This window comes from Nannospalax galili, unplaced genomic scaffold (assembly GCF_000622305.1).
Source record: "Nannospalax galili isolate Female #2095 unplaced genomic scaffold, S.galili_v1.0 scaffold246, whole genome shotgun sequence".
NCBI lineage: Eukaryota > Metazoa > Chordata > Mammalia > Rodentia > Spalacidae > Nannospalax > Nannospalax galili.
Genome location: NW_008356327.1, coordinates 228,359 through 254,245, shown reverse-complemented (window position 1 = coordinate 254,245; position 25,887 = coordinate 228,359). Strand labels below are relative to the sequence as shown.

General features: G+C 38.7%; 1 protein-coding gene across 4 annotated transcripts in view; it reads right to left on the bottom strand.

The window, feature by feature from the left end:
- The window catches only part of Klf12 (Kruppel like factor 12), a 518,406-nt gene that overhangs the window by 303,472 nt on the left and 189,047 nt on the right, over positions 1 to 25,887 (bottom strand). For 2 of the 4 annotated variants that reach the window (XM_008854538.2, XM_008854539.1), the window contains exon 3: positions 1,368 to 1,457. The exons of the other annotated variants lie outside the window; for them this stretch is intronic. In XM_008854538.2, the coding sequence (XP_008852760.1) occupies positions 1,368 to 1,457 (90 nt within the window). The remainder of the gene's footprint in view (positions 1 to 1,367; positions 1,458 to 25,887) is intronic. 4 annotated transcript variants of the gene reach the window in all.

The following is a 25,887-nucleotide window of genomic DNA, read 5'->3' as shown; positions in this document are numbered from 1 at the left end:
TTATACCCCCATAGGATTGAGGGCCCCATTAGTGGTAGACATTGTCTAGTCACTTCATTTCAGAGCTGCAAAAACCAATGACAGAAATAAAGATGAAATGGTACCTTCTGCCATAATGGGGATGTGTTTCAAACACAGGCTTGCACTGAGGAGAAATGAAGTTGAGATTCCACATACTTGGCCGCATAAAGCTCAGGAATGTGGAAGTTACTGAACAGATCCCCTAAAGGCTACCAAGGTTCCACAGCCTCAGGGGCCATTATAAAGATTTTGATATATCAAGACCCTAATTCTGGTGGGGGTGGTTTCCATGGACTTACTCACACTGTTTTTTACGCTATATTGGTGATTGTTATTTATTTTTAAATTCTCTTTAATTCAAATGCAAATTTACTGTTTAGTTTTCATTTTTTAGTAAGACATATATTAAGCAACAATTATACATTTATTTATGCATTTTTGTGAGTTCTCTGCTGCTTCAGAGGTGAAAGTAACCTCTAAGCCACTGTGTGCTTGCCTGTACAAACAGTGCTTTCTCCTTTAAATTGCTTGCTTAGACACTGAGTAGCCAGTCACATTGGCCTAATACTTTTAATTAGTAAAGCTGAAAATATTACCATGGTAAAATAGCTTTTATACCTTCAAATGATAACAGTGCTCTTAGGTACTATGTTTTTGTATCCATAAATTAATTCATGAATTTAGCTATTTACTAAATAATGCCCCCCCCCCGCTTTTGCCTTTCGGTGCTTTTCACATTAACTGACCTCAATTCAACTATCTCCTAGCTCAATGGTTAAGAGCACTGGCTTCTCTTGCAGAGGACCTGACTTTGGTTCCCAGCACCCACATGGTGGCTAACAACTGGCTGTAACTCCAGTTCCAGGAGATCTGATGCCTTCTAGGCCCTGTAGGCATTACATGGGGGGGGGGGCAGGGGGAGTCCTTATATATGTGAAGACAAAATGCTCAAACACATAAAATATAAATAAATAAACCCATTTAACAAACAATAATATTCCCATGCCTGTTCTCTGTTATTTCCAAACTTAGAACTTCATTTTAACAGGTTATAGTCCCATATTTTTAATACTTTCTCTTTACTTTGTATGATCAACCACTTTTCAAATCATTCACCAAATTAAATTCAGCCATCGGGCTCTTATAGGATAACTATGACTTCCTAATTTTAGGACATTATCCATTCCAAAAGAGGTGGTGATACTTGAGGTTGCAAGGGGGTGAGAATCAACCACAATCTAGGGTCATTTTCCTTAAGCAAGGGACTAACTGCAACCGCCTGCTGCTCTGGAAGTGAAGGATGATCACCAGAAGGGGGTAGAATATTCCCAGAGATTTTTGCTTACCCCTTGTTCAGATTCCAAAAGCTCTGTTTTGACTCTGACTGCCGGCATCCCATCAAGCATTAGCATTCTGTTCTCGAAGGTGTTGCGATTCTGAGAATAAAAGGGAGAAGATTCAGCTCTGAAGCATGAGGCAAGGACATCATGGGGTGGGGTGGAGCCTTCCTTCACTGCCACACCTTTAGTACTGCTGGCCTAACTCCTTAACAATGAAGGGTAATTCAATGAGAATATCAGCACGACCAATTATCCCCCATTCTGAACTTTCATTTGAAATAATGACCAGGAAGTTGAATGAATCAATGTGACTCTCTGACCTGTGGGTTAGAGGTCAGACTGTAATAAACTGCAGTGTAGAAACGTACATTAATTTATGTGGGGCTGGAATAATTCATCACACTTTCTCAATAGCAGGAGGAAATGTAAAGGCAAGCTTCTTTCTTAGTTCCACAAGCTACACTGTGTACAGCACCCATAAATAAGAAAATTGGGTAAAAATAACTTATACAAATTATTAGATATAAAAGCATAAATTATTTAAAAGCAAGGTAATATAATCCTATGCTCATTTATGTTTATATCATGAGAACTCTGATCCAATGAAAATTTATACATAGCAGTCCCCAAACAAATACTTTAAAATCAACCAAAACAAGTTTTAAGAGCAGATTCTTTTTTAGAATTATATTTTTATTTATTCTTTGAGAATTTCATATATGCATACAATGTATTTCAATTATATTCATCCCTGCACTTCTCCCATCTCACTCCTCTGGAATCCACCTGCAGGTCCCCATCCCAAGTTCACGTCCCTATTAATTTAAGTTGATTTTTATTTATCGTTTATAACCCACTGAGTCTAATTAATGCTGCCCATATGTAGATGCAGGGCCATCGACTGGAGGATAAGTTTTCCAGGGGCCACACCCCTAAAAATTCTGATTCTTTCTCCCCTAACAGCCAATCAACTGCCAATAGTTCCTTAGCTAGAAGGCTCTTGTGTCCTCCTCCCATGCATGCTGGAAAATTTACTGGCTTGATCTTTTGTAGGTCTTGTACAGGCAGTCACAGTGGATGTAGGTTCACAAGTGCAATGGTCCTGTCATGTCCAGAAGACAGTTTTGCCCCAGTTCTCCTCAACCTCTGTGAGATACATGTCCCATTTATAGCTAAGCACTTTATAGACATGTGTCCTACTGCACTTTGACCAATTGTAAGTCTCCCTATTAACTAGTGTCTCATGCACTCACTAATCTATAGGTAGAGAGATATGGATTTAGATGATAGTTGGGAGCTCTTAGGCCCTAGGGGTGTGAACCTACTGCTATTACAAATTAAGAACATTTTGTTGTTCTCGTATGTTTGGCTTGGTTGACCACCCCTGAAAGGAAAATCTTATCTACATTATGGCTCAAGAGAATTTCAAATGTTGGTAAGAGGATGAAATCGAATTTGTTTTCTACTAAATCTCACTGCATTTGGAATAGTATACGTCAGTAATCTAGAAAGGCAATCAGAAAGTCACACACCAGGGATACATATTAGACCTCTCATAAAACATATTTAGAACGCCAACTAAACTTGGAAGTTGTCACAAAAGAATCAGAGGTTTTGAGCAGTTATTTTTGCTCAGTGACCTTACAGAGTGAGCTTAACACGATGCTAAATGGATCTTATTAAGTATAATACAAAGCAGTTTCTAAATATTTTTGCCTATAGGGTGAGAGAGGTTAGTACAATTTCAAAACTTTGCTGCTTTCACTTTTCATACAGTTGCTTTTCGTGAAATAGTTAAATAAAACTCCCATTCCAGCAAATCACAGTTGACTGTTTTATTACCAAATAATACCAGCAGAGCCCACTTATGAAGGGCTAATTGTTTCTTATGTCTTGACTCTTTTTTCTGTATAAACAGAATACTCTAAGAACTATAACTTAGAGGCAATCTTATCCCAAATGTTTGCTGTGAGAAATCAACAAGAAGAAAAAGCAAATTTACTTGAGTTAACTAATAAGCATTTAAAGAGTTCATATCCGTAGACTTTTAAAAATTACTCTCATATTCATTCCTTGGAAATATACAACATTTTTATTGAATATGTATTTCATACAGAACATCTCAATCAATCTTAATCACCTTTATACCCTCTTCCCCACTGGCACACTCCCATAGCCCCTCCCACTGGAATTCAAAAATTCTATCATTTGTGTTAGGACTATCCTGTCAAGTTAATGTCCCAGATGTCCCTCAGTGCAAGTTCATCCACTTCAATCCAATCAGCCTATCTAGAGTCCCTCCCTTTAAGAAGATCAGCTCTTCCTCACCCAGCATTAATCAGCTGCAATAATTCTTTGACTAAGATTGGGGCCCAATGCTCATTTCCACCATTCTGTGCTAGGGCTTTGACTGCTTGAGTTTTCATGGGTCTTGTGCATGCTGACGCCATTGTTGTTGGTTCATATAAGCAGGGTCCCAGGAGCTTGTAGGACTCTATTTCCATATGGTCATTCACCTCCTCCCTGGTTCTTACAATCTTTCTGCTCCCTCTTCCACAATGGTCCCTAAGCCCTGGGTGGGTATCCAAGGATCCACACTCTGCAGACTCTGACTCTCTACGCTTTGGCCATTTGAGTTCCTGGCCCTCTGTTGAAGGAGGGAGCTTCATTGAGGAGAATTGAGAGATGCATTAGAGTCCTCTTTACCTCTTGTTCTATGTTCCATGAGCCTTAGGAGTACAGGTTGCATTGTAGATGTGCCACTTAGACTTGGGAAATTCATAGTGTTTGTGTATGACCAGTTGTGGAACTCTGCAATAGTCTTTCTCTGGTGCAAAAAGAACTTTCTTTGATGAGGGGTGACTGGGGTACTTTTCTACAAATATAAGGATCCATATTTTGCATGTACTAAAAAAATGACATTTGTCTGGGGTTGTGACAGCCTTGGGGTTTTCTCTAAGATCTATGACCTCTCCAGTCATATGTATTTAGCTATATTTACAGTACCACACAGGAGTTTCCTCCCATTGAGTGGGCTTTAAGTCCAATTAGGTAGCTATTGATTACCCCCAAGATAAAAGTGCCATTACTGTGCCAAGTTTTCTGTGCTGGTCATTGATACTGTTATTAGGCCTTGAATCTGGGGTTGGATCATCAACTGATGTTCTCCCTTAACAGCCTGCATAGTGTTCACCAAAGTTATGAGAGCTAGCATTCAGGGGAGGTGGCTTCCAGGTCAGTTCCGGCTCCACTGTTCCAAATCCTGTTTCTGAAGTATGTCTTGTCTTCAGCAATAGGATCTTACCTTCAAGTTCTGGGAGGCAATCAAGGGCTGTGGCAATAGCCTGTGTAATTTTGGGAGTCCCTTGGACTACCCTGACCAACAACTCAAAGGAAAGTTTCTTCTGTCTGGTGCTATTTCTTGTTATGTAGCCTTCAGCTATACACATGGACGCATGTAGAGATATTATATATGTAATTTGTCAGATTTTTGGACTAATGCGATTTCCTCTGTTTTTTTACACTAGCTAGGCATTATTTATCTCTCCTTAAACTTGGGAGGAAACTACATTCTTAGATTTTTGTTTTAACTTCTCAATATTTGGGGGGTGATTTTATACCCTAATAGATCCTTTAAGGCAGAAGCAACTATAATATTACAAGTGTTACTGGGAGTTCAATTAATATGCTCCAAACTTAAAATCTTTTCTTAAAAGTCTGTGGTTGTTTACACATGAGGTATGGTTCTCAAACCATAACATGTCACTTGACCACTGGCTTGGATTGTCCCAGGCTATTCTCTAGGAAGTTTTCCATAGCCAATCAGAGTTCCACCACCCAGAGAGCTGCCCTCAGAAGCTCTGGGAATCCCCCTTCACAAAACCTCCTGAGGCTATGTGGTTGGTAGACAATGAAAGATGTGTTGGTACTGCTTCCTACCCTGGAGCAGGTCTCCCCCAGATGAAAAGGGGGCCAAGTAGGAGATAAGACAAAGAGAGCTGCTGGAGAAGCAGATTTAATGAACTGTTAGAATCTGATTAGAGACTAATGTCCCTTTTAGTGCTCTGTACCAATTCATAGCTGATGTACTTTAACCATTTTCCCCACTAGCTGTGATAAACTCATTAGTTTAAAAAATGCAAGCTAACCAGTGTCTTTGAAGTTAAAAACTGATAAATTATGAAAACCTGGCTATGTTCCATTTATCACATTTAAAAAATCTATTTTCACAATTTTTTAAAATTTTCATTGTTGTTAGCCTTGAATAATTCTATAAATGTTAAAGTCAGGTTGTACATTTTCATGTCCTATAAAAGTGAAAATAAATTTTCTTTTTTATAAAAAAATAAATCAAGTTTTCCTTGAAAACAATCTGCTTTTATGCTTTTTCAGAAAAAAGCACAGTCATAACCACATCAGACACTGTGGACAGCAATGTTCATAGCTGGGGAACACAGCCTCCACTGCTAAACTCATCTTGATAGTACAGTAATTGATAATTAAAACATTCAGACATACACACATGAAGTATATTCATTGCTGGATGAATATACCATCTACTTGGCATACACAAAAGCTCTAGAGTCCTAACGTGTCCAACCATCAAGACGGTGCCTGGGGTTTTTATGCAACGCACAGTAATCATATAGCATTGAAGGGATATAGTTCTTGGAAGAAAATATTGATAGCTTTATCTCACTAAATAAGATTAGATACATGGGATGTCAGATGTCTATAGGCTTTAAATATGTAATAGGTTCTAATAATTTGGAATTGCTGTCAAACGTATCTTGCTATGATCTTAATCAAAACATATTTGCTGTGGAATCAATAGCTCCACTGACTCCCAAGAGGGAAATAACATGATATAGTCATCAATTTTGGTGTCATAATCCTCTTCGTATGTTACAACTGACATACTGATGATGTTACACAATCCTCAGAATTATAATTTGTGTATATGCGAACTATATATACATTTGCACGTGTGGGCAACTTATTTCCTGTGAGTAAATTTTATCAATTAATGTAAAATTTACCACAAGAATTGTTAGTTGGCTATTATACCAAATCCACATGAACTGAGTGATAATGTTATTCTAAATAGTTCTATCTGCCAAGGCTGAAGTCACAGTGCACCTCCAACAAACAATAGTTTACCTGGTCTAAAGTCCTATGAGCACAGGGATGACTGACTGCAGCATCTCAGAATACTCAGAGTGGATGTATAGCAAGGAGAAGGAACTAATCGTCAGTGACAGTAACTCACACATCCATGCAGTGGGTGTGACTTCCTGGATCAGCTTGACAATCTGCCCCCCTAACTCCACACCACAGGTTTTTTCCTCTCTCTCCCCTTGGCAGTGGAATTGCACAACTGGAATGCTAACGGCCTCAGTATTGAACAGCTCAATGTTTATGTGAGATTCACCTCCTCAGCCCAAAGTACTCGCTGGTAATTTGTTTTGCTCTCTGTCACTACAGGCTATATTTGCTTAAATATATACAACTTCTTAAATCTTGATATGTGGCTGTGGGTGAGGAGACTTGAGTCCTGTGCCTTGTGATGTTAAACAGTAATGTCAGAAACCACTGAGTGGTTCAAAATTCACTGCACCAAGCTGTTGCAACACCTTTAGAGCAGATTCTTAAAGATTTATGATGCAAGTATGCCAGTTGGTTCACAGTATCATCCCATGGGTACCGTATTCACCAGGCAAAGGAGCAGAGCCACATTAGAGAGAGATTAAGCTTTTGCATAATAGAACTTCTCAGAAGCCAGCCTCTCCTTTCTTGGCTCACTCCTACCATCTTAACAATCACAAAATGATAACAGTATTTACTTTCTCAAATCCTACAATAGATATACCAGTTCAACAAACAGGCAGACAACAAATTCCAAAAGCTATGCTGAAATACAAGACAATCAATGAGTTCCTCCTCCTCCTTCTGGGTGAAGGACTAACATACCTAGTAGACTGGACTAGTGTTTGTGCTTAGATAGCAATTTCAATTAGTTATTGTTATTCAATACATCACATGCTGGCATGAAACAATCATTTTCTTATCTTCTTGGTAGCAAACAAAACCCCTGATATTTGCATACTTAATATGAACCAAATCATATGCTAAAAGCTGTGAATATGATGTTCATTTAAGTAGATGCATCTGAGACACAAGGGATAGAAATTACTTGAGGTCACGCAATTAGTAAACGGTACATCACTGCTCTAACCAAGTGAGTGTAACCTCCAGATATCTGCTTTTTACTCTATTTAATCACTATCCATGTACCTCTTTACCCTCCATATCAATATAAAAACACACAAAACAAATGTTAACCCCTTACTGAGAAGAGCTTTGAAATCTCAGTGACAGCACCTCTGAAGACTAAGGTGACTTAATTGTGAAACTCAGTGTGAAACTTTGGTCACTGGTGGGCATCAGGATTTTAGCAAATAATAATGTGAACTCAAATTAGCCTCCAATTTCAAAGCTATTTCACATTTTTTTCCCTTTAAATCGTTTAAACATTTTAAATTTGAGATTGTACTTCCATCCTAAAAATGTCTGATGCTTCATTTAGCTATTTAGTCCCATCCTGATTTCAACATTTAGGTAATCTATGTAATCTCATCTGTGGTGTTTTGAAAACATAGTCTTAATGGCTCCTTCAGTGTTTTCACAGTTCCCTCATGTGTTTGGTTGATAGAGCAGCATTGTAATCTATAACTTACACTCAGGGAAGATGTATGTTGGAATTCTATTTCACTTACAATTGCTAAGATTAAGTGTAAGTGTGTACTTGTCTAGGCTGCCGTATCCTCATTGGTAATTCAACTTTGCAGAGGACATATTATTACCCAATGCACCAGAAATGGTACCTAATAAACATTAGTTAAACAAAGAATTTGCCCTTCTACCTTCCAGCCCAGCTTTTCATGTTTCATTCCATTGCAGTTTGGAAGGAGGAATATCCTATTAATGAATACACACACATACACATTTATTTTTCAGTTTCGTTTAGTTTTGTTTTAAGACAGAAATTCACTATGGAGCCAAGGCTAGTCGGAAACTTGCTGTCCTCCTGCCTTAGCCTCCCAAGCACTGGGATTGTAAGGGTAAGCCAACATACCCAGCTTATGATTATATTTTATTAACAGAACTATGAGCCCACTATGGGAATCCTTAATTTAAATTCCAATGTTGATTGCAATGGTCAATGTATGCATTACTCTGAAAAATGTGTCTTTAGCCTCAAAACAAAACAAAACAAACTTCCATATCTATCTCACACTGAAACATGTAGAACAGTTTCTCTCCCAAGCTCAGTTATCTGTGTGATGCAGTAACTACAGCCAGGATCACTCTGCTCCTTGCCTTAGTGAAATGATAAACTATCACAACAATATATAATTTATTCAGTTTGTTTGGAGTGTTTCCTGTAAGTGACAGTTGCTAAACCAGCTGCAAAAAACTGAAATTCTTATCTGAGTTGCAAATAGGTACTTTTCACAAAAGGGCAATCAATCCAACTTGAGCTAGAATCTTAAATTACAAGGGCATTTTCAAAGGGCTGCAATGAAGTCGCTCACCACATACCAACATCTTGCAGACCTCATGTACAACAAACTTGGTCCCAAACGTGCTATCGCCTAGTGAGGCTGCAGCCATCTTAGCTTGCACAAGCACAAGCTATACGATGATCACACATGCTAAACTCACCTCATGCGGCATGTCTCAGAATGCTAACCTCTCCCTAGGAGACAGGTGGCTGTACATTCTGAGAAACAACAAATGCATGGCTTCTTCTCTTTCTTCACTGGGCAGTGGATCTCATGGGCACTATCACAAGAACCAGAAGGGCTCCATGAGTGCAGGCGAAAGGACCAATGCACTGGAAATGTCCCATACATGGACCCTTGGGAAGGACATAGCAACACAACCATAACACAGTAACAATACTTCCTAATTAAACAGCATTTATTGCTCAATATGTGACAGGAGCTGTTTCCTCTGCTTTGTAGTCATTCATTTATTCCTACATTGATTCACTCAAAATATAGAGAAGACCAGGAACGACTTCAGTTACTTAAAATATACCATTGATTCACTCAAAATATAGAGAGGACCAGGAATGACTTCAGTTACTTAAAATATACCAATAAACTAAAAAGGGAAAGTTTTGTGTAGTAGTGTTCGAGTTAGTGAATCTCAAAGTAGCTTATTTTACTATGTCCATTTCAGAAAATCATTTTGAATTTTCAGAGACATTACATGATCTTCCCAAAATCCATGAAAATGATATGCAGTCTATGAAAGAAAACCTTTTTCACTACCAGAGAAATCTTTTTCACTACTCCTTGACTTCACCACAAAGCTGTATAACTCAAAAGCATGCATGCTATAGTGGATAGCAGTCTACAGACTCCTGGTGGAACTGCAAGTGGGTAGGACTGAGCTAGGAGTATTGAGTGAAGGGAGATAGCATGGAGCCCACTCTGCAGAGACCTTACCCTGCCAAGAGAAGATGCTTTTAAGGTTTTACCCAACTTCATTTTCCACCATTCTACCCAAGCTACATGTTAAAAATGTATCTGCCTCCAGGGCTTTGAATATTCTATGCCGCTGTAGTGTCTGTGCCTGACAGGTGTCTTCATTGTTGCTATGCTAGATCTACAGTAGAAAGACTAGGACAGCACAGGTTTGTGGGTTTAATCATAACATATTTCTATACCACACTTAAATTTATCAAAAACATAGTAAGTGCTCAGTAAATGTTTGTTAGGCCAATGAAAGAAAATTATAGATAAAAACATATGACCAATTAGTTTCCTATGTATGTGATGTGATAAATTCATTGTTCTCAGGTGGAAAGAGGACAGTCAAATTTTTAGAGTTATGAAATTCTCCATATTTGTGAAGAATCAAAAAATTTAGTATCAACAAATGGCTGGCAAACACATGGAAACAAAGGACCATTATCTTATACACTGCTTGACGGAGTGTATAGTAGTCCAGCCACTATGGAAATCAGTATGGAGATTTCCTAAGAACTAAAATTAAATTGATCCCATGACCCAGATATACCACTTCTGCATAGTTGCCTAAAGGACTCCAAGTCAACATACCACAGGGAAACTTGCATGTCAATGTTTACTGCAGCACTATTCACAGGAGCTGAATCATGGAACCTGCCTAGTTGATCAACAGAGGAATGAATGAAGAAAATGAGCTATATATAAAGGGGAAGTTTTCCAGTCATAGAGAAGAATGAAGCTACATGTCATTTATAGGAAAATGGAGCAAATGGAGATGATCATACTAAGTGAATTCAGCCAATCTTAGAATGTTTTGCCTATTTTGTAGTTCCTAGATTTTACACAGATACATAAAATCACACATGTATATATGACATGAAATAGAAACAAAGACTCACAGGAATAGGGGTGACAAAGGAGAGGGTACAGCAGTGTGGGGTGAATGTGCTCCATGTACAAATATGCTTGAGTGAAAGCTCCTTCTGCAAAAGCACCACAAAATATACAATAAAATAATTATTAATAATATAATAATAATATAATAATTATTATTAATATAATATTAATAATAATTTTGGTTAAATTAGAGCTCTTTGAAATCACTAAAAGTGTTCCTTACATTTCAAAAGGGATCTATACATATATGTATAGATATATATGAGATAACTATATCTATATATCTAGATATAGATATAGATATATAGATATAGATATAGCTGGTCTCTGAGTCATTCAAAATATTTCTTTAGTGCATGCTGTTTGCTAGGTTTGAGTGAACAAGAAGGTTTCTTGTCTCAAGAGAATGTAAAGCCAACAGAGATGAACTGTGTTTGGGCAGCATACAGTACAGAGTGGGGCTCCTCAATGCTTAGGAAACAAAACCTCCTGTATATATTTATTTATATTATGTATGAAGCAATCCTCTGATTAGGTACACATTGTAAAACTTAATCATTTTCTACCGATTTTTCTCTGATTGAGAAGTTCTACAGACTAGTGTGGGTATCAAAATCAAAATCAAAATGTCAACTCCATAAATCAATTAATATTTGCTAAAGTAAAAGTTTTAGTACTGTATATTACTATAGCAATGGTCATTTTCCTTTTAAAAAGTTTATTTGTGTTGGGCATGGTGGCATACACCTTTAATCCAAGTAGAGGGGAGGCAGAGGCAGGGGGATCTCTGTGAGTTCAAGGTCAACCTGGTCTACAGAGTGAATTCCAGGACAGCCCCACTACAAGGAGACCCTATCTCAAAAAAGACCAAAAAAATGCCAGAATGGTGGAACTAACCTTCTTGGATGTTTAACAAACATACCTTGAGATCTATACTAATTGGGTCAGGGGGATACAAAGGACACTTTTTGCTCCTTGCCCTCCTAGGTCAATTAGTTCCCAGGGACTATAAGCATCTTGCAAAATGTCCTGTAATAGTGATGGGTCATCTGACCTCTTGATCAAGGAAGCCAAGGAGACCCCACGAGAAAGGCCCTACCATTAGTCTGAAGGAAGGCTGCTTGGGGACTGGGCATGACACCTTGGAACAGTTTGTTTTCCAGTGCCCTTAAGGACTATGATCAGATGCCAATCATTAGAGAACAAACTCCAAGATTTCAGCAGGGGCTTCATCACGCTGTGGACAGTGGAAGGAAGGGGCTTTAGGAGGGCAGCTTCTCTGCCTGGCGATGCAGAGCTCCCTTCTGGCTCCCCACACCCTGGCCAGGTCCAATGTTTGTACACTTCTCTCCAGCACTCCCTGCAGTGATGTGTCTGCTGTGCAAGCACTTGTTGCTCATCACAAAGGCTTCTGCTTCACTGTCCACCCCACCCTTCTCCATAGCCACGAAGCAGCAGGGCAGGACCGACCCACCTGGCTCGCTCCTTTGGGCAGTGGTTCACAGTGTTCACCTTTTCTTAGCCAGTGGGAGGACCAGATGTCTGGCTCACCCCAGGGAGTGCTGTCAGTGCTGTGTGGGTACACTGACTATGGCCACAACAGTTTATATCCTACTGAGGAAGGTCGCACATGTCCCTCACATCTCTGTCACTAAGAGGGCAGGTGGTGGTAAGAATCTACTCTAAGCTTTCTGCCTATCCCAGCTGGCCTACAAATCCATTGATGTTGCTCCAAAGCAAGAGTTTAATCCTAGCACCCAGGAGGCAGAGGCAGGTAGATCTCTGTGAGATCAAGGCCAGCCTGGTCTACATAAAAAGTTCCAGGCCAGCTGGGGCTACAGGGAGGGCCTATCTCAAACCCCCCCCCCCCCCAAAAAAAATGAAGAGGAGCCAAGGATGTAGTTTAGCCATAAAGTGCTTGCCTAGCATGTGCAAAGCCATGAGTACATTAAAAGAAAAGAAGACCTGTGCATGTAGTGGCACATGCCTATAATCCCAGCACTCAGGAGGTAGAGGTAGGTGAAGCTCTGTGAGATTGAGGCCAGCCTCATATACAAAGTGAGTTCCAGGCCCCCTGGGGCTAAAAAAAAAAAAATTAGAAAAAAGACCAAAAAAAAAAAACCCAAAAAAACAAAAAAAACACAAAATTTTATGTGTATGAAATGAAAGGAGCACACAGAACACAGAACACTGCATGGACTATTCAGTCAAACAATCACTGGTCTTCTGTGTACAGAAAGAATGAAGATTACATCCAGTAGCAAATCATTTATTTTCCGGAGGAAACAAAGGAAATGATTATTGATCTGTGTTTCCAGCCTTTCATGTCTCTAAAAATGTATATCAAGTGGCAGTTTATCAAAACCAAAATAGATTAATTTTCCAAAACATGGACCGTTGAGTGCTTACCTCCTGCATAGACTGGAGAAAGAATACTGATGAGTTAAGAATACATTCAAAAATTTTTAGGAAAAATAAAAGTATAACATAACTTTACAACTATCCTATTAAAAACAAAATGGGCACGAACAACCATAAAGGTCTCTTCAGTGGCTAGAAAAACCACTAGACAAATAAACTGTTTTTTATAACACATCCAGACTTGCTCCTTTCTCGTATTTCAAATTAAATAGTATAGTTAAAATTTTGTGGTAAATACATAAATGGCTTGATCTTCCGTGAAAATCTTGAGCAAATGACTTCATTTTTTTATCTTTACCAAGAATAGCTATCAAACCATATAGAAGAGTATGTAAGTTTATCCTGTCATTAAGGCAGGATAAAACTAAAATAGTATCAATAGATCATACCACCAACAACTAAGTTGTAAAAGCCGGAATTGCTTAGAAATCACATCAGACACATAACAAAAATGGCCATATAGTTCCTCTCTTTCACTCCAAATTCTTCATCTTGGAAACGCACTGAGGAAAGACATTACTAGTCACCTGCCAAATACATAGGCTCAACCCAAAATGCAACTTGTCAATGTATAAAGCTCCACTTCTAGCTGTGATTTTTCCAGATTCTCTAAAGTTTGCCACATAATTAACTATAAGTTAGTATTAATTATCAACTTACAGAATCCAGAATTACTTAGGAGATGAGCCTTTTTGTATGCCTGGGGTGTAGGGGGGACTGTCTTGATTAACAATGGGATAGGATGATCTGCCCACTGCTCTCTATTCCGGACTACAGCTGCAATGTATCCAGCTGCTTCAAGGTCCTGCTGCCTTGACTTCCCCACCATGATGGACTACACCTTGAACCAAGAGCTAAAACAAACCCTTCTCCCTTAAGTAATTTTTGTCAGAATATTTTATTGCAGCAACAGGAAAAAGAGACTAAGACAAACATCTTTAGTTATAACAGTTACATTTTATGCACAATGCATTGCTTTCATTTATTAGAGCTTTTTCTGGTGATATTGTTTAAAATCCATTTTAACTTTATCCCCAATATCAACTTCAGTAATTTACTTCTTACCATTTTCATTCCTTCCTTCCTTCCTTCCTTCCTTCCTTCCTTCCTTCCTTCCTTCCTTCCTTCCTTCCTTCTTTCCTTCTTTTCCTTTCCTTTTTTAGTATGTATGTGTTTGTGTGTCTGTTCTGAGACATGGTTTCCCTGAAGCCCCAGCTAACCTAGAGCTTCCTATGTAGACCAGTCTGGCCTCATAAAGATCTACTTGCTTCTGCCTCCCAAGTGCTAGGATTAACTGTGTGACATCATACCTAGTGATGAAGGTTTTTATAAAGAATTCTGTCTCCCACATGTAAACCTACCTGATTTTTACATATTCTTTATTGTATTTTTTTTACTTATGTATATGTGAGGAGCATGGGCATTTGTTTACAGTACCCTCAGAGACCAGATGTGTCAGATAACACTGCAGTTGGAGTTACAGGCAGTTGTGAGGTGACCAAGGTGGGTACTGGGAACTAAACTCAGGTCCTTTTATTAGAACAGAATGTGCTCTCAACCACTGAGTCACCTCTTCACCTCAAATAATTTTTCAAAAAATTATGTTTATGTGAATGTGCAGCTGTTGTTGTATATGTGAGCACATGTATCCAGGTGTCTGCAGAGGCCAGAAGAAGGCATCAGATCTCCTGGAGCTGGAAGTCCTATCCTCTGCAAGAGCAACTAGCTTAGTTACCTCTCCAGCCCCTGGTATATTTCGTTATTGTATAGAAGTACAAGTGAGGAAAGGACATTGCCCCATGTAGAGGTGATGATTTAGCCTCTGCCTGCCTGGTTTAGCCTCTTTCACAAGGTACAGCATCTGCTCAAGATTTTACCCTTCCTGCCTGCAAAATACTGATAGCCTATGTCAAAGAAATGGTGCATATGAAGTGCTTAGCATGAAAGTTTTTGTAAATATTAGTAGATAATATTAAAATAATTATAATTGTTAGAAGTAGTAATAAATCTCACTTGTTCTTCAAAACTTGATGTTTTTATGAGCAAGTAGCCTCATCTGTTTTTGACTCTGCAGAAACCACAGTTTTATGTAATACATTCTCTATATCAACTATTATATAAACTGAAATGGAAACACTCATTTGGTCTAAAAAACAGTTGAAGAAATGAATTACTGAAAGACTGAATTATACAATTATTATGCATTTCCTATGTGGAACAGCAGTGAGATCAGACTAACCCTGTCTTCATGGACTACTTAACTAACACCTCCTGAATCTTCCAGACACTATGAAGTGACAGGCCACTCTAGCAATAAAGTGCTGTATCTGATGCATCATTAAATGAAAAGGCCACACAGGTTATGTTTTACATAATTGCTCAATAATAAATGTTTAAAAGAATATTAACAACTGGGTGTGGTGGCACATGCCCTTAATCCCAGCACTCAGGAAGCAGAGGCAGACAGATCTCTGTGAGATGGAGGCCAGTCTGGTCTACATAGTGAGTTCCAGGTCAGCTAGGGCTACAGGAAGGGAGACCCTTTCTCAAAAAGAGAGAGAGAGAGAGAAGAAAAAAAAAACCTCAGAATATTTACCAGTACAACAATTTAAGAATATATTACTGGAGCAATAACTTTCAAAATGATCTGTAATTTGAGGTGTGGAAAGCTTACAAAAGTATTTGAGAAACAGAAAAGAACTACTCAGGATGTAAAATGAACCCAAGCTGCTAAAACCCTAAAATTAGAATGCATGTAGGTCAGAATGAAGCCAGTGGCATTAACTGTGCCCCGCCATTACTCAGGCTGCGCTGACTGCCTTGCTGACATTTTCCCATCTCTGAGTTTCCAAGTTTCTCCAATCGTGTCTATCCCTCCTTGGAATTGCTGGAGACAGAAAGAGATGAAAAAGCAAGAAAGAAGGGAGAGGGATAGAGGAAGGGAGGAGACAGGAGAAGAGGAAGGGACCAAGAATGAGCGTGAAGAGAGAAAAGGAGATCCCCCCCCCTTTTCCACTTAATTTGAAAATGTAACACCATGTAAGTCAGAAAAGAAACAAAACACATTCAACAGAAATTTAGAATATTAAGTACATAAGTGGGCAGTAGTTACTAGGCTTTGTCACTCACTGCCTTCTGTTGCTTGGTAGGAAGCTGGTTGAAAGCAATGCTCTATGTCAGTAACTGTGAACACTAGTCACTTGGTCCCGGCCAGGAAGTTCATGACCTGTAACTCAAATACTCCCTTAGGTCAGGGTTTCCCACATTCTTACTATGAACATATATATTAGAGTAGACAAAGTTGGATGAGAGGTAGTAAGGGAGTGCACTCAGGGGAGGGGATCGAAATACAATCAAAATACATTGTGTGAAGTTTGCAAAAATTTAATAAAAAGGAGTAACAAATATTGGAGCAGACAGAATGTAGATTGATATTTTTTGTTTCTGTTTTGACATACTTTCTTACTTTATTGTTTGTGTTTTGACAAATTTCCTATATTATCTATGTAATTAAAAGAAATGTGTGGCAGTTTAAAATCTGAGCTGCAGAAAGAGTTAAGTTGGCTGAAAGAAAACTAAATGATAAGGAGAAAAATCAAAGTTCTATCCAGCTTGACAGTCCTAAAGAGCAGGAGAGTCATTCCTGTTCCTTTAACTGGGAGAGTGAGCAAAGTCACAAATGCTCTCTGGCAGATACACATGCTTCTATTAAAATTTAAGGAGCACAGATCTATAAACCCTGCAGGTGAAGCTGATGGGAGCTTATACTCTAAGTTATATCTGTAACTGATGCATCGAAGCTGTTAGACTGCTAGAAGTGAGCTCGATGGATGTTTTCAATTATCATTGTTATGCAGAGATTGGTGCTTTGTTATCTACTCTGGCCATGACATAATCTTTCTGTGTTCTAGAAGATTCTGTAGATAAATGGATGCGTTATGTTATCTTGTGCTAAGTATTTATCATCTTGATATAAAAGAAAGCATGTATCAAATACATTTTTCTTTATTACACAGAGCAGTAAGTGTCTGTTATTTTAAACATTTTAGTATATGGAAACTTCTTTTTTTGTGCTTATCTGTGAAAATGTACAGGAGCAAAAGATTTTACACGTGTCAGATTAAAAAAAAAACAACAAAAAACAAAAAACAAATGTACACTTTCTAATAATTACTGCAATTAGAGTCTCTGCTTTTGTGTAGATCTCCCATTTTCCTGGGCTTTCAATCATTAAAATCAAATGCACAGATTATATAACAATGTTGGGAGTGTTATATGAGAAAATTCCTATAGAGTTCCTGAGAAAAGAGTTTGGTTTTCACCAATAATCATTTTCGGAAAAACCAAGAATACCCTCTGAGCCAGCTTCCCGTCAGCATGTATGAAGCCCTCAATGTCAACACAAGTCTTAATCACAAACGAAGAGGGGATGCACCTGAAAAAGCAGCTCTTCTTCTTAGACTGATCAGAACATTAAGGTAACAAGGAATGGCCTGGCCCACAAAGAGGACAATGAGGAGGACACAGAGCAGAGGCATCCTTGGGAACCACTGTCCTTTCCCATCTCCACCCAGGCGGGAAAACCTGAATATCACTGATCAGTTTGTAGATAATAAGAAGTTAAAAACCCACAGAGACCAATGCAGTGGGGATTCCCCACATTTGTAGAGTGAAATTGGCATTCTTTTATAAGGTAAAATTTAGTGTTTAATGAAAAGAATTTGCGTTTAAGAGTATTTAAGGGCAAAAGTCCTGAACAGACACCTTAACCCAAGATGGCACCAACTGCAAGTGAGAATGTTTTAAAATGCTTACCATGGCATATTGCTAGGGAAGCAAAAATTAAAATAAACGAGATACACAGTTATGAGAAAAACTAAAATCTCAAACCCTCACATTGACTAACATCACATACTGGCAAACGTGCAGAACAAAGTATTCTCATATTTTCACTAGTGGGAATGAATGCTAAACAGTGCAGCCACTCTGGAAGACAGTTTGGCAGCTTCATATAAAACTCAGGATTCTGTTGTCACACTTCTTGCAATCACCCACATAACAATACAGCACACTGTCCACACTGAAATACAGGAAAGCAGTCAAGATATCCTCTGTAGGCAACTGAACAAACTGTGTTGCATCCTGCCAAGAGTATCATTCGGAAGTTATTAAGCAGGCTGGGAAGACGGCTCAAGGAGGAAAAACATTTGTCACCGGGTTTGCCCCGGAGTTGGATCCCTGGAACGGAAAGAACTGATTCGCACAAGTTGTCCTCTGGCTGCGGCATGTGCTATGAGACCACGCATGCGTGTGCACACAGACACAAATGCACACACATGCATGTGCAAACACATAAATAGACAAAAATGTTTCAAAGATTTCTATATCTAAATACCATCAGAGTGTATGAAAATCACAAAAATTCAATTAAAAAAATTTAAAACTTTATGAAGATATCAAGCCATGGAAAGCCAAAGGAAGACCTTCCACGCACGTTACAGAGTGAGAGAAGGCACTCTGCACTCTGAAAGGGCTACATACTGAAAGATGCTGACTGCACAACTAGTTGCAAAACACAAAACTATGGAGACAGTAAGGCCATCATTGGTTGCTAAGGGTTAAGAGGGAGGGAAGAGTTAACAGGCAGAGCACAGAGGATTTTTAGAACAGTAAAACTACCCTGCCTGATTATAAAGTGGTGAATGCATGTCATTTGTTAAAATCTATGACATGTACACAAAGAATAAGACCTAACATACAGACTCATCAGTTCTAAAAAATATAGCCCAGCCTGCACATGATCATAACTGAAGAATATTGTGGAGAGGTGGGAAGTGTGGGTATTGGAAACCCCGTTTGTCAACTCTAGTTTGCTATGAATCTAAATCTTCTGACAATGTTTATTAATTTACAAAATCCTCTCCTGTGAATTCATTTTAAACTCCACTCACAAATTTTTAAACAAAACTAATGTATTCTGTATGGTTATCCCCCAAAGAGCAATTAAAACACGAGAGAGAAAGCGCCATACTAACGATTCTTCCTGTATTAATAAGAAACAGAAGCGATGTTTAGAAGAATACTAGTTCCTAAATTAATTAGTTTTGCCAAACCTTCAAAACTTGTCAAAAGTACCAGGTACTGTCTAAGAGCTCCAAATAGACCTCTCACCTATACTATTTCACATTATTTAAACATTTTAAATGTTATTTATTTGTAAAAGAAAAATCTAAAGAAATTATATTACCTTACACTAATTTTAAACATCCTGTCAAGAACAATGCAGAAAACTAGCTAATAGTTTGCAATTTAAGGAATATGAGCAAATATTCTTCGTTTAATCAGTTTCCTCCTGAAAAATAAAGAAAACTGCCTCTCAGTGTGAGGATTTATCAAATAAAAGACTAAAATGTAAATTAATAAAACATGAAGTCCTTTTTACACCACAAGGTAACAGAAGTAAATTAAAATATAGATGGTTGGGTGATGACTTAAATTTTATATCCCTAGAAAATGTTTAGTGGGAAACAATTGCAGGTTCTGAGCACCAGAACTCTACCTCAACTCACCTTCATTTTCAATATTGCAAATTTTTGAATGAACTGTGTAAATATTTAAAAATTGTTTTAAGTGGGAACTTTTACAACTTCTAGAGAACAGAACAAGTTTTATAACAATGTTTTTGAAATATTTATCAATTATCTTTTTTATTTAAATTTTTTATTCATTAGAATTTCATTATTGAGTACTTTATATCTTTTTTTAAAAATCTTATTTATTTTATCTGTATGTGTTGTGTGTTTGTTCCTGTGTGAGTCTATGCATGTGTCACGGTACGTGCTATACATGGAAATCAAAGGGAAACCTCAGGATCCTGGCTCCTGCCTTGTTTGAATTAGGATCTTTTGTTTCCTGCTGTGTACACGAAGGCTGACTGGTCTGCCAGCCTCTGCACTTCTCCTGTCTCATCTTTCATGTCAGAAGCACTGGAATAACAGGTGCACACTACAGTGCTTAGCTCTTTGTGGGTTCTCGGAATCCAAACTCAGGTCCTCTGCTTCCACAGCAAGTGCTTCATCCACTGTGTCATCTCCCTAGTTCTGTTTATCAGTTGTCTTTTGTGTTAAAAAGTTATGAGCAAAATAATGCCTTGTTTGAAGGTGACAGGAAATCTAAATATGTAGCCAAAATGTGCTTCAAATTTATGTTTGGTCTGCCTCAACCACGTAAGTGCTGGGATTACCAGATTACAGGTCCATCACCAGGCTTGGCTATACTTCCTATATGGAAAAAAGGCTTCTGGTAAGTTAGTATTTATAAGACACTAAGAATGCCAATCAATGCATTTTTCTTTTATTTTTAAATAGTTGGGCAGGCCTTAATAAACAGAAAACAAGTTGACAAGAGGCAGAAGTGTTAGCATCTACCCACAGTCACTTGATAAAACAGTCTATGTATATTTCCACAAGTAATTTATTCAAAAACAAGGAACAGTAGATAACTCAGATGCTCAGGTCCTAGTTCATGCCCATTACTGTGAACAAACATTCAAGAGACTTGGAAAAAGCTCCCACTCCTCAATAACAAATGAGACAAACCCACCACCATGAGCTTATGAAGAACCTGACAGAGACATGGCTGAGGGTTAACTCAAGAGCCTATTGTGACAATGTATTAGCAGTGAAATCAGCCAACAGTGAAACCAACCTAAAAGCTGTGATAGGGCCTTTGAAAGTTACTGTGATGAATGTCTAATGTTTAATTTCATATCATTCAGAATCTTCCAGTAAAGTATTAGATAATGATAAAGTGATGATGTATACTAAATTAGAAGGCAAAAGTAATCTTAGCTACCCAGTTCTTTTTCACATCTACACAAATGGAAGCCAAGGACACAATGATAGAGTCTGCCCCAGAGCCGGCAAGCTAGTCCAGCAGGTAAAGATACTTGCCATCAAGCCTGAACACCTGAGTTGGAGCCCAGGGATGAAAATGGTGTAATGAAAGAGAGAACTGACTCCCACAAATATCCTCTGACTTCCACATATGCATCATGGCGTATGTGCACCCTCCATACATAAATGTAATATTTCTTTTTTAAGAGTCTGCCCCAAACATGAGGGGCTGGAGAGATGGCTCCATGGTTAAGAATACTGGTTGTTCTTGCAGATGACCTGGGTTTGAATCCCAGCACCCACATGGCAGCTAACCGCTGTCCATAACTCCAGTTCCAGGGGCTTCAACAGCCTCTTCTGCCCTCCGCAGGCACTGCATGACATGGGTACACTTACCTACATGCAGGCAATACACACATACACATAAAATAATAATAAAATATTTTTTAAAAAGTCTGCCCAAACATGAATAATAACCATGTCCATCCTACAGAGACCCTTCTAAAGATGTCTAGCCAGGGCATAGAGCACTAGAGATACAAGAGGTACCATACCATTTAAGAAACATTCCGAGAAACTTACATCACTCTAGTATTGATGTGGACCCAAAAAGCTTTTAGATCTCCCTACATGGTATCAGACTAAACTTGAAGAGGCAAACGAAGGATGTTCTGCTATGGCAGTATTGATCTGATCCTGACAAATAATATCCCCAGAAGCAAATGGACAAAACAGGGCTGTAAGTGCTTCCCAACTGTGATGCTAATATTGATTGGCAGCTTAACAGAATCTAGAATCTTGTAGGAAACAAACTTCTTGATATACCTATGAGGGCTTATCTAGATTAGGGAAGATGCTGGCCAGGCCTGTAAAGGATTGTTTTGGTTAGGTTAACTAAAGTATGAAGATCCTTGGGAATGTGGGCAAGATCATTTCAATGACTGGGGCTCTGGACTGCATAAAAATGAGGCAGAGAACTGATCACAAGCATTCATCTCTCTTTCCTTCCTGAATTTGGATGCAGTGTGATCAGCTGCCTCAAGCTCCTGCCAGCAGGACTTCCCTGGCATGATGGGATGGACTGTACCCTCAAACCACCGTGAGTCCAATAAACTTTTTCCTCCCTTAAGTTGCTTTTGTGAGGTATTTTATTTTAGCAATAGAAGCCATTTTCACTCTGTAGATCTTACAGAAAAGACAGTAGCTCTTGCATACAATGTGGAAGAATAGGCCCAAGGATTTAAAGGGTCTGTATCACAGATGTATCTTTAACCATTTAGGGTCACTGGTGAAACTTGATATGCTACAGTATTCAAAAAGCTTTACTTTAGGGCCCAACATCTTCAAATTGCTATGTTTTATACTTACACATACACACACACACACACACACACACACACACACTCAAAATGTTGTAAAAAAATACCATATTCCAGCATGGAATGGGGGTGGTGGCTAAAAAGCCCCAGCCCTAGCTCAAGATCTCTTGGCAACTGATAGCTTCTAGGAGAGGGAGAGTCATTTTTCGTTAAGGGTGTGATGCCTGGTAGGTTGATCAGACTCCAAAGAATGGACCCACACAGATTAGGCTCAATAGGCCTTTAAAAAAAAAAAGGCAAATTAATTGGGTGTGATGTCACACACTTTTAATCCCAGCACTCAGGAGGCAGAAGTAGGCAAATCTTTGTGAGACTGAAGTCAGTCAGTCTGGTCTGGTAAGAAATTCAAGCCAGCTGAGGTGACAGGGAGCCCCTATCTTAAAAAGACCGGGAAAAAAAAGCCAAGACAAATAACAACAGAGGACATGAAGTAGTGATAGAAACACATTTATGAAATTTTCAATTCAATAAAAATATTTTTTTAATTAAAAAAAGATACCATATTTTGAGTAAATGAACACTACCACCAGTAAAAGTACATTTTCCTAAGAAAACTTGCAAAATACTTATTTAAAATCAATGACTTCAGAGAAATATTTCAATCAAGTTTCAATAAGACATATTTGATTTTAAAAGTATATATACTTTTTGATGGCTCTTTCTTCACTCTTCTATAGAAACTGCATTAGCCTCATCTAATGAGGACTTGTAGCCTCTAACTATTTAACTACAGTGCTAGGTAGAAAACTTGATGGGAACTTGCAGAACAGTAGGTCTGATGGAGGGAACCCTATTTTTCCCCTGTCCAGAAACAGCGCACTCCATCTCCAAAGCTCTTGATCCTTTACACTGTCCATGTGACTATTTGAAAGAGAATGTCTCCCATAGGCTCTAAATATTTAAATACTTGGTCAGTTGGTGGCACTGTTTGCAGAGGCTCAGGAGATGTGGCCTCACTGGAGGAAGCAAGTCAGTGGGGGTGGACTTCAAAAGTTCACAGCCATGTCCTGTTTCCAGTGTCTGTCTCTCTGCATCCTGTGTCTACCTGAAAATTTGTGTGCTCTGCCTCCTGTTCTACCTCCCCCACCATGATGAGCTCTTAGCCCTCTGGAACAATGAGCCCAATAAACTTTTTCTTCTATAAGTTTCCTTGGTCATGGTATTTTATCACAGCAACAGAAAAGTAACTAATACATTCCACAAAGGAGCAATGTGGAGACTGACTTGTTCCAAAGGCAGGAAATGGAGAAAATATTAACAGACATCATTGCGCTTTGCTCTAAAACTCCTGTTTTCTTTTTTTTAACCACTTCTTTTCTTACAAAGATAAATGTATTTAAATTTTCAACTCTAATAAAAGGCATGAGACAAATGGAATGCCATCAGAGGTTATTAACCCCCTATTTCAGAAAAGTTTTTAAGCTAGAAATTGATTACTTCATGGTAGTGAGCTATCTTTTCCAAGCTGAACTATAGCTGCAATGTAATTAAGAGCAGGCCCCTCTCCTGCTCTGCTGGGCGGAGCTGCCAGCTGCTGGCAATTTGGCAGGAGAGACCAAAAGCCGTGAAAATGGACATGCCTTTTGTTCTTGAGATTCCAATACTTGGAATGGATCCTAAGATAATAAGTAAGGATGTGCAGAATCATATTTGTTTCCCTGCTGTTCATAAATACTAAATATTGGAAGCAACCTAAAGGTCTCCTTATAGGACAATGGTTCAATAAATTATCATAGATCTATGAAGTAAAATATCACAAATGCTCATTTCAAATGATGAAATGAGCTACTGATATATACTGAACTAACAATGCCTAATTTAGATAGGTTTACACCAATTTCCAAAACACTATATATAAATACTAAACACACTAAATATATAAACCTACTTTATACATCAATTTTTAAATATAAAAATTAACATTCAGAGATAATATAAGACGTTACCCCCCCATCCTGCATGTCACTAGTTTGATGGCTTCATGCCTTGCTTATCTCTTGATTCTCTAATGAGTATATAATAAGCATGTATTATTTCCACAAAAAGAGGCTGAAAGTGAAGAAAAAGTAATTTTTTACCACGGGCACCAAAGGAACAACCTGAATGGAGAAGGATATTGGAAATGGGATTGAGGAGGAACTCCTTCCCAGTGTGATTGTAAGACTATGAAATGTGCAGTCCGCAGAGGTCATGGAATCTGTTTGCCTGGGAGATTTGTAAGAAAAGAGTAGCCAGTGTGCCTTTGAGGACAACTTGAATGCAGTCTTGACCTCTGTGCCCTCCTTAGCTCATGTGCAAAAAAGACTGAGTGAAAATACAATTTTCACTCACTGACTCAAAAAGTAGTCAATTTCTTAGACTACCCTGATCCTCTATAATCCTGTACTCTATTCAGGAGAAAGCATCCCAAACATCCTCCACCTAGCACCGAGAGCCAGTGACCTTGAATACATGTGTCTAGCAGGCAATTGCAGAGCACACTGGTGAGTATGTGTTCCTATTCTGTGTTGCACAGATTACAATTTTACCTAGCTGATTTTCCATGTAATATTATAGGGATTCTAGAGAGACGGCTCAGGGAATAAAGTGCTTGCCATGCAAAGATGAGGACTTTTCCTATCTCTGGAACATACATAAAATCCAGGTGGGCATGGTGTCCCCTTCCTTGTAATGCCAGCACTTGGGAAATAAAGACGGGGGATCCCCACAGCATGTGGGCTTGCTAGACTAACTGAACCATAAGCTCAGGGTTCAACAAGAGACCTTGCCACAATAAATTGGAAAGCAACTGAGAAAATAACAGACATCAACCACTGACCTCCACACACATGTGCATACATGAGTACATGCACTCACATACAGGTACATTCACACGTACAAATGTACACATGCTACAAACATGCACACATGCTACACACACACACACACACACACACACATGAAGGCCAGAGATCAGAATCAGAAGTCTTCCTCAACTGCCCTTCATTCTACTATTTTTTAACTCATTTTTTATATTTATTGATTTTTTAAATTTCATACAGAACATCTCAAACAATCTTATTCATCTTTATACCTGCATCCCAAATGGCAGCCTCCCATATCCTCCCTCCCCCACTCCACTAGAGCCCATATACTATGTCATCTCTGTTATCAGTGTTATCCATTGTGTTATCAGTGCCCCCAGCCATTCCTCAGTGTTTGTCCATCCACTGAGTCTAGTCAGCCTATCTAGAGTTCCTTGTTTTAGGAAGATCAGCTCTTCCTCCTCTAGCAGCAATCAGTTGCCAACATTCCTTTAGATAAGATTGGGAAGCCGGGCATGGTGGTGAATGCCTTTAATCCCAGCATGAGGCAGAGGCAGGCAGATTTCTGTGAGTTCAAGGCCAGCCTGATC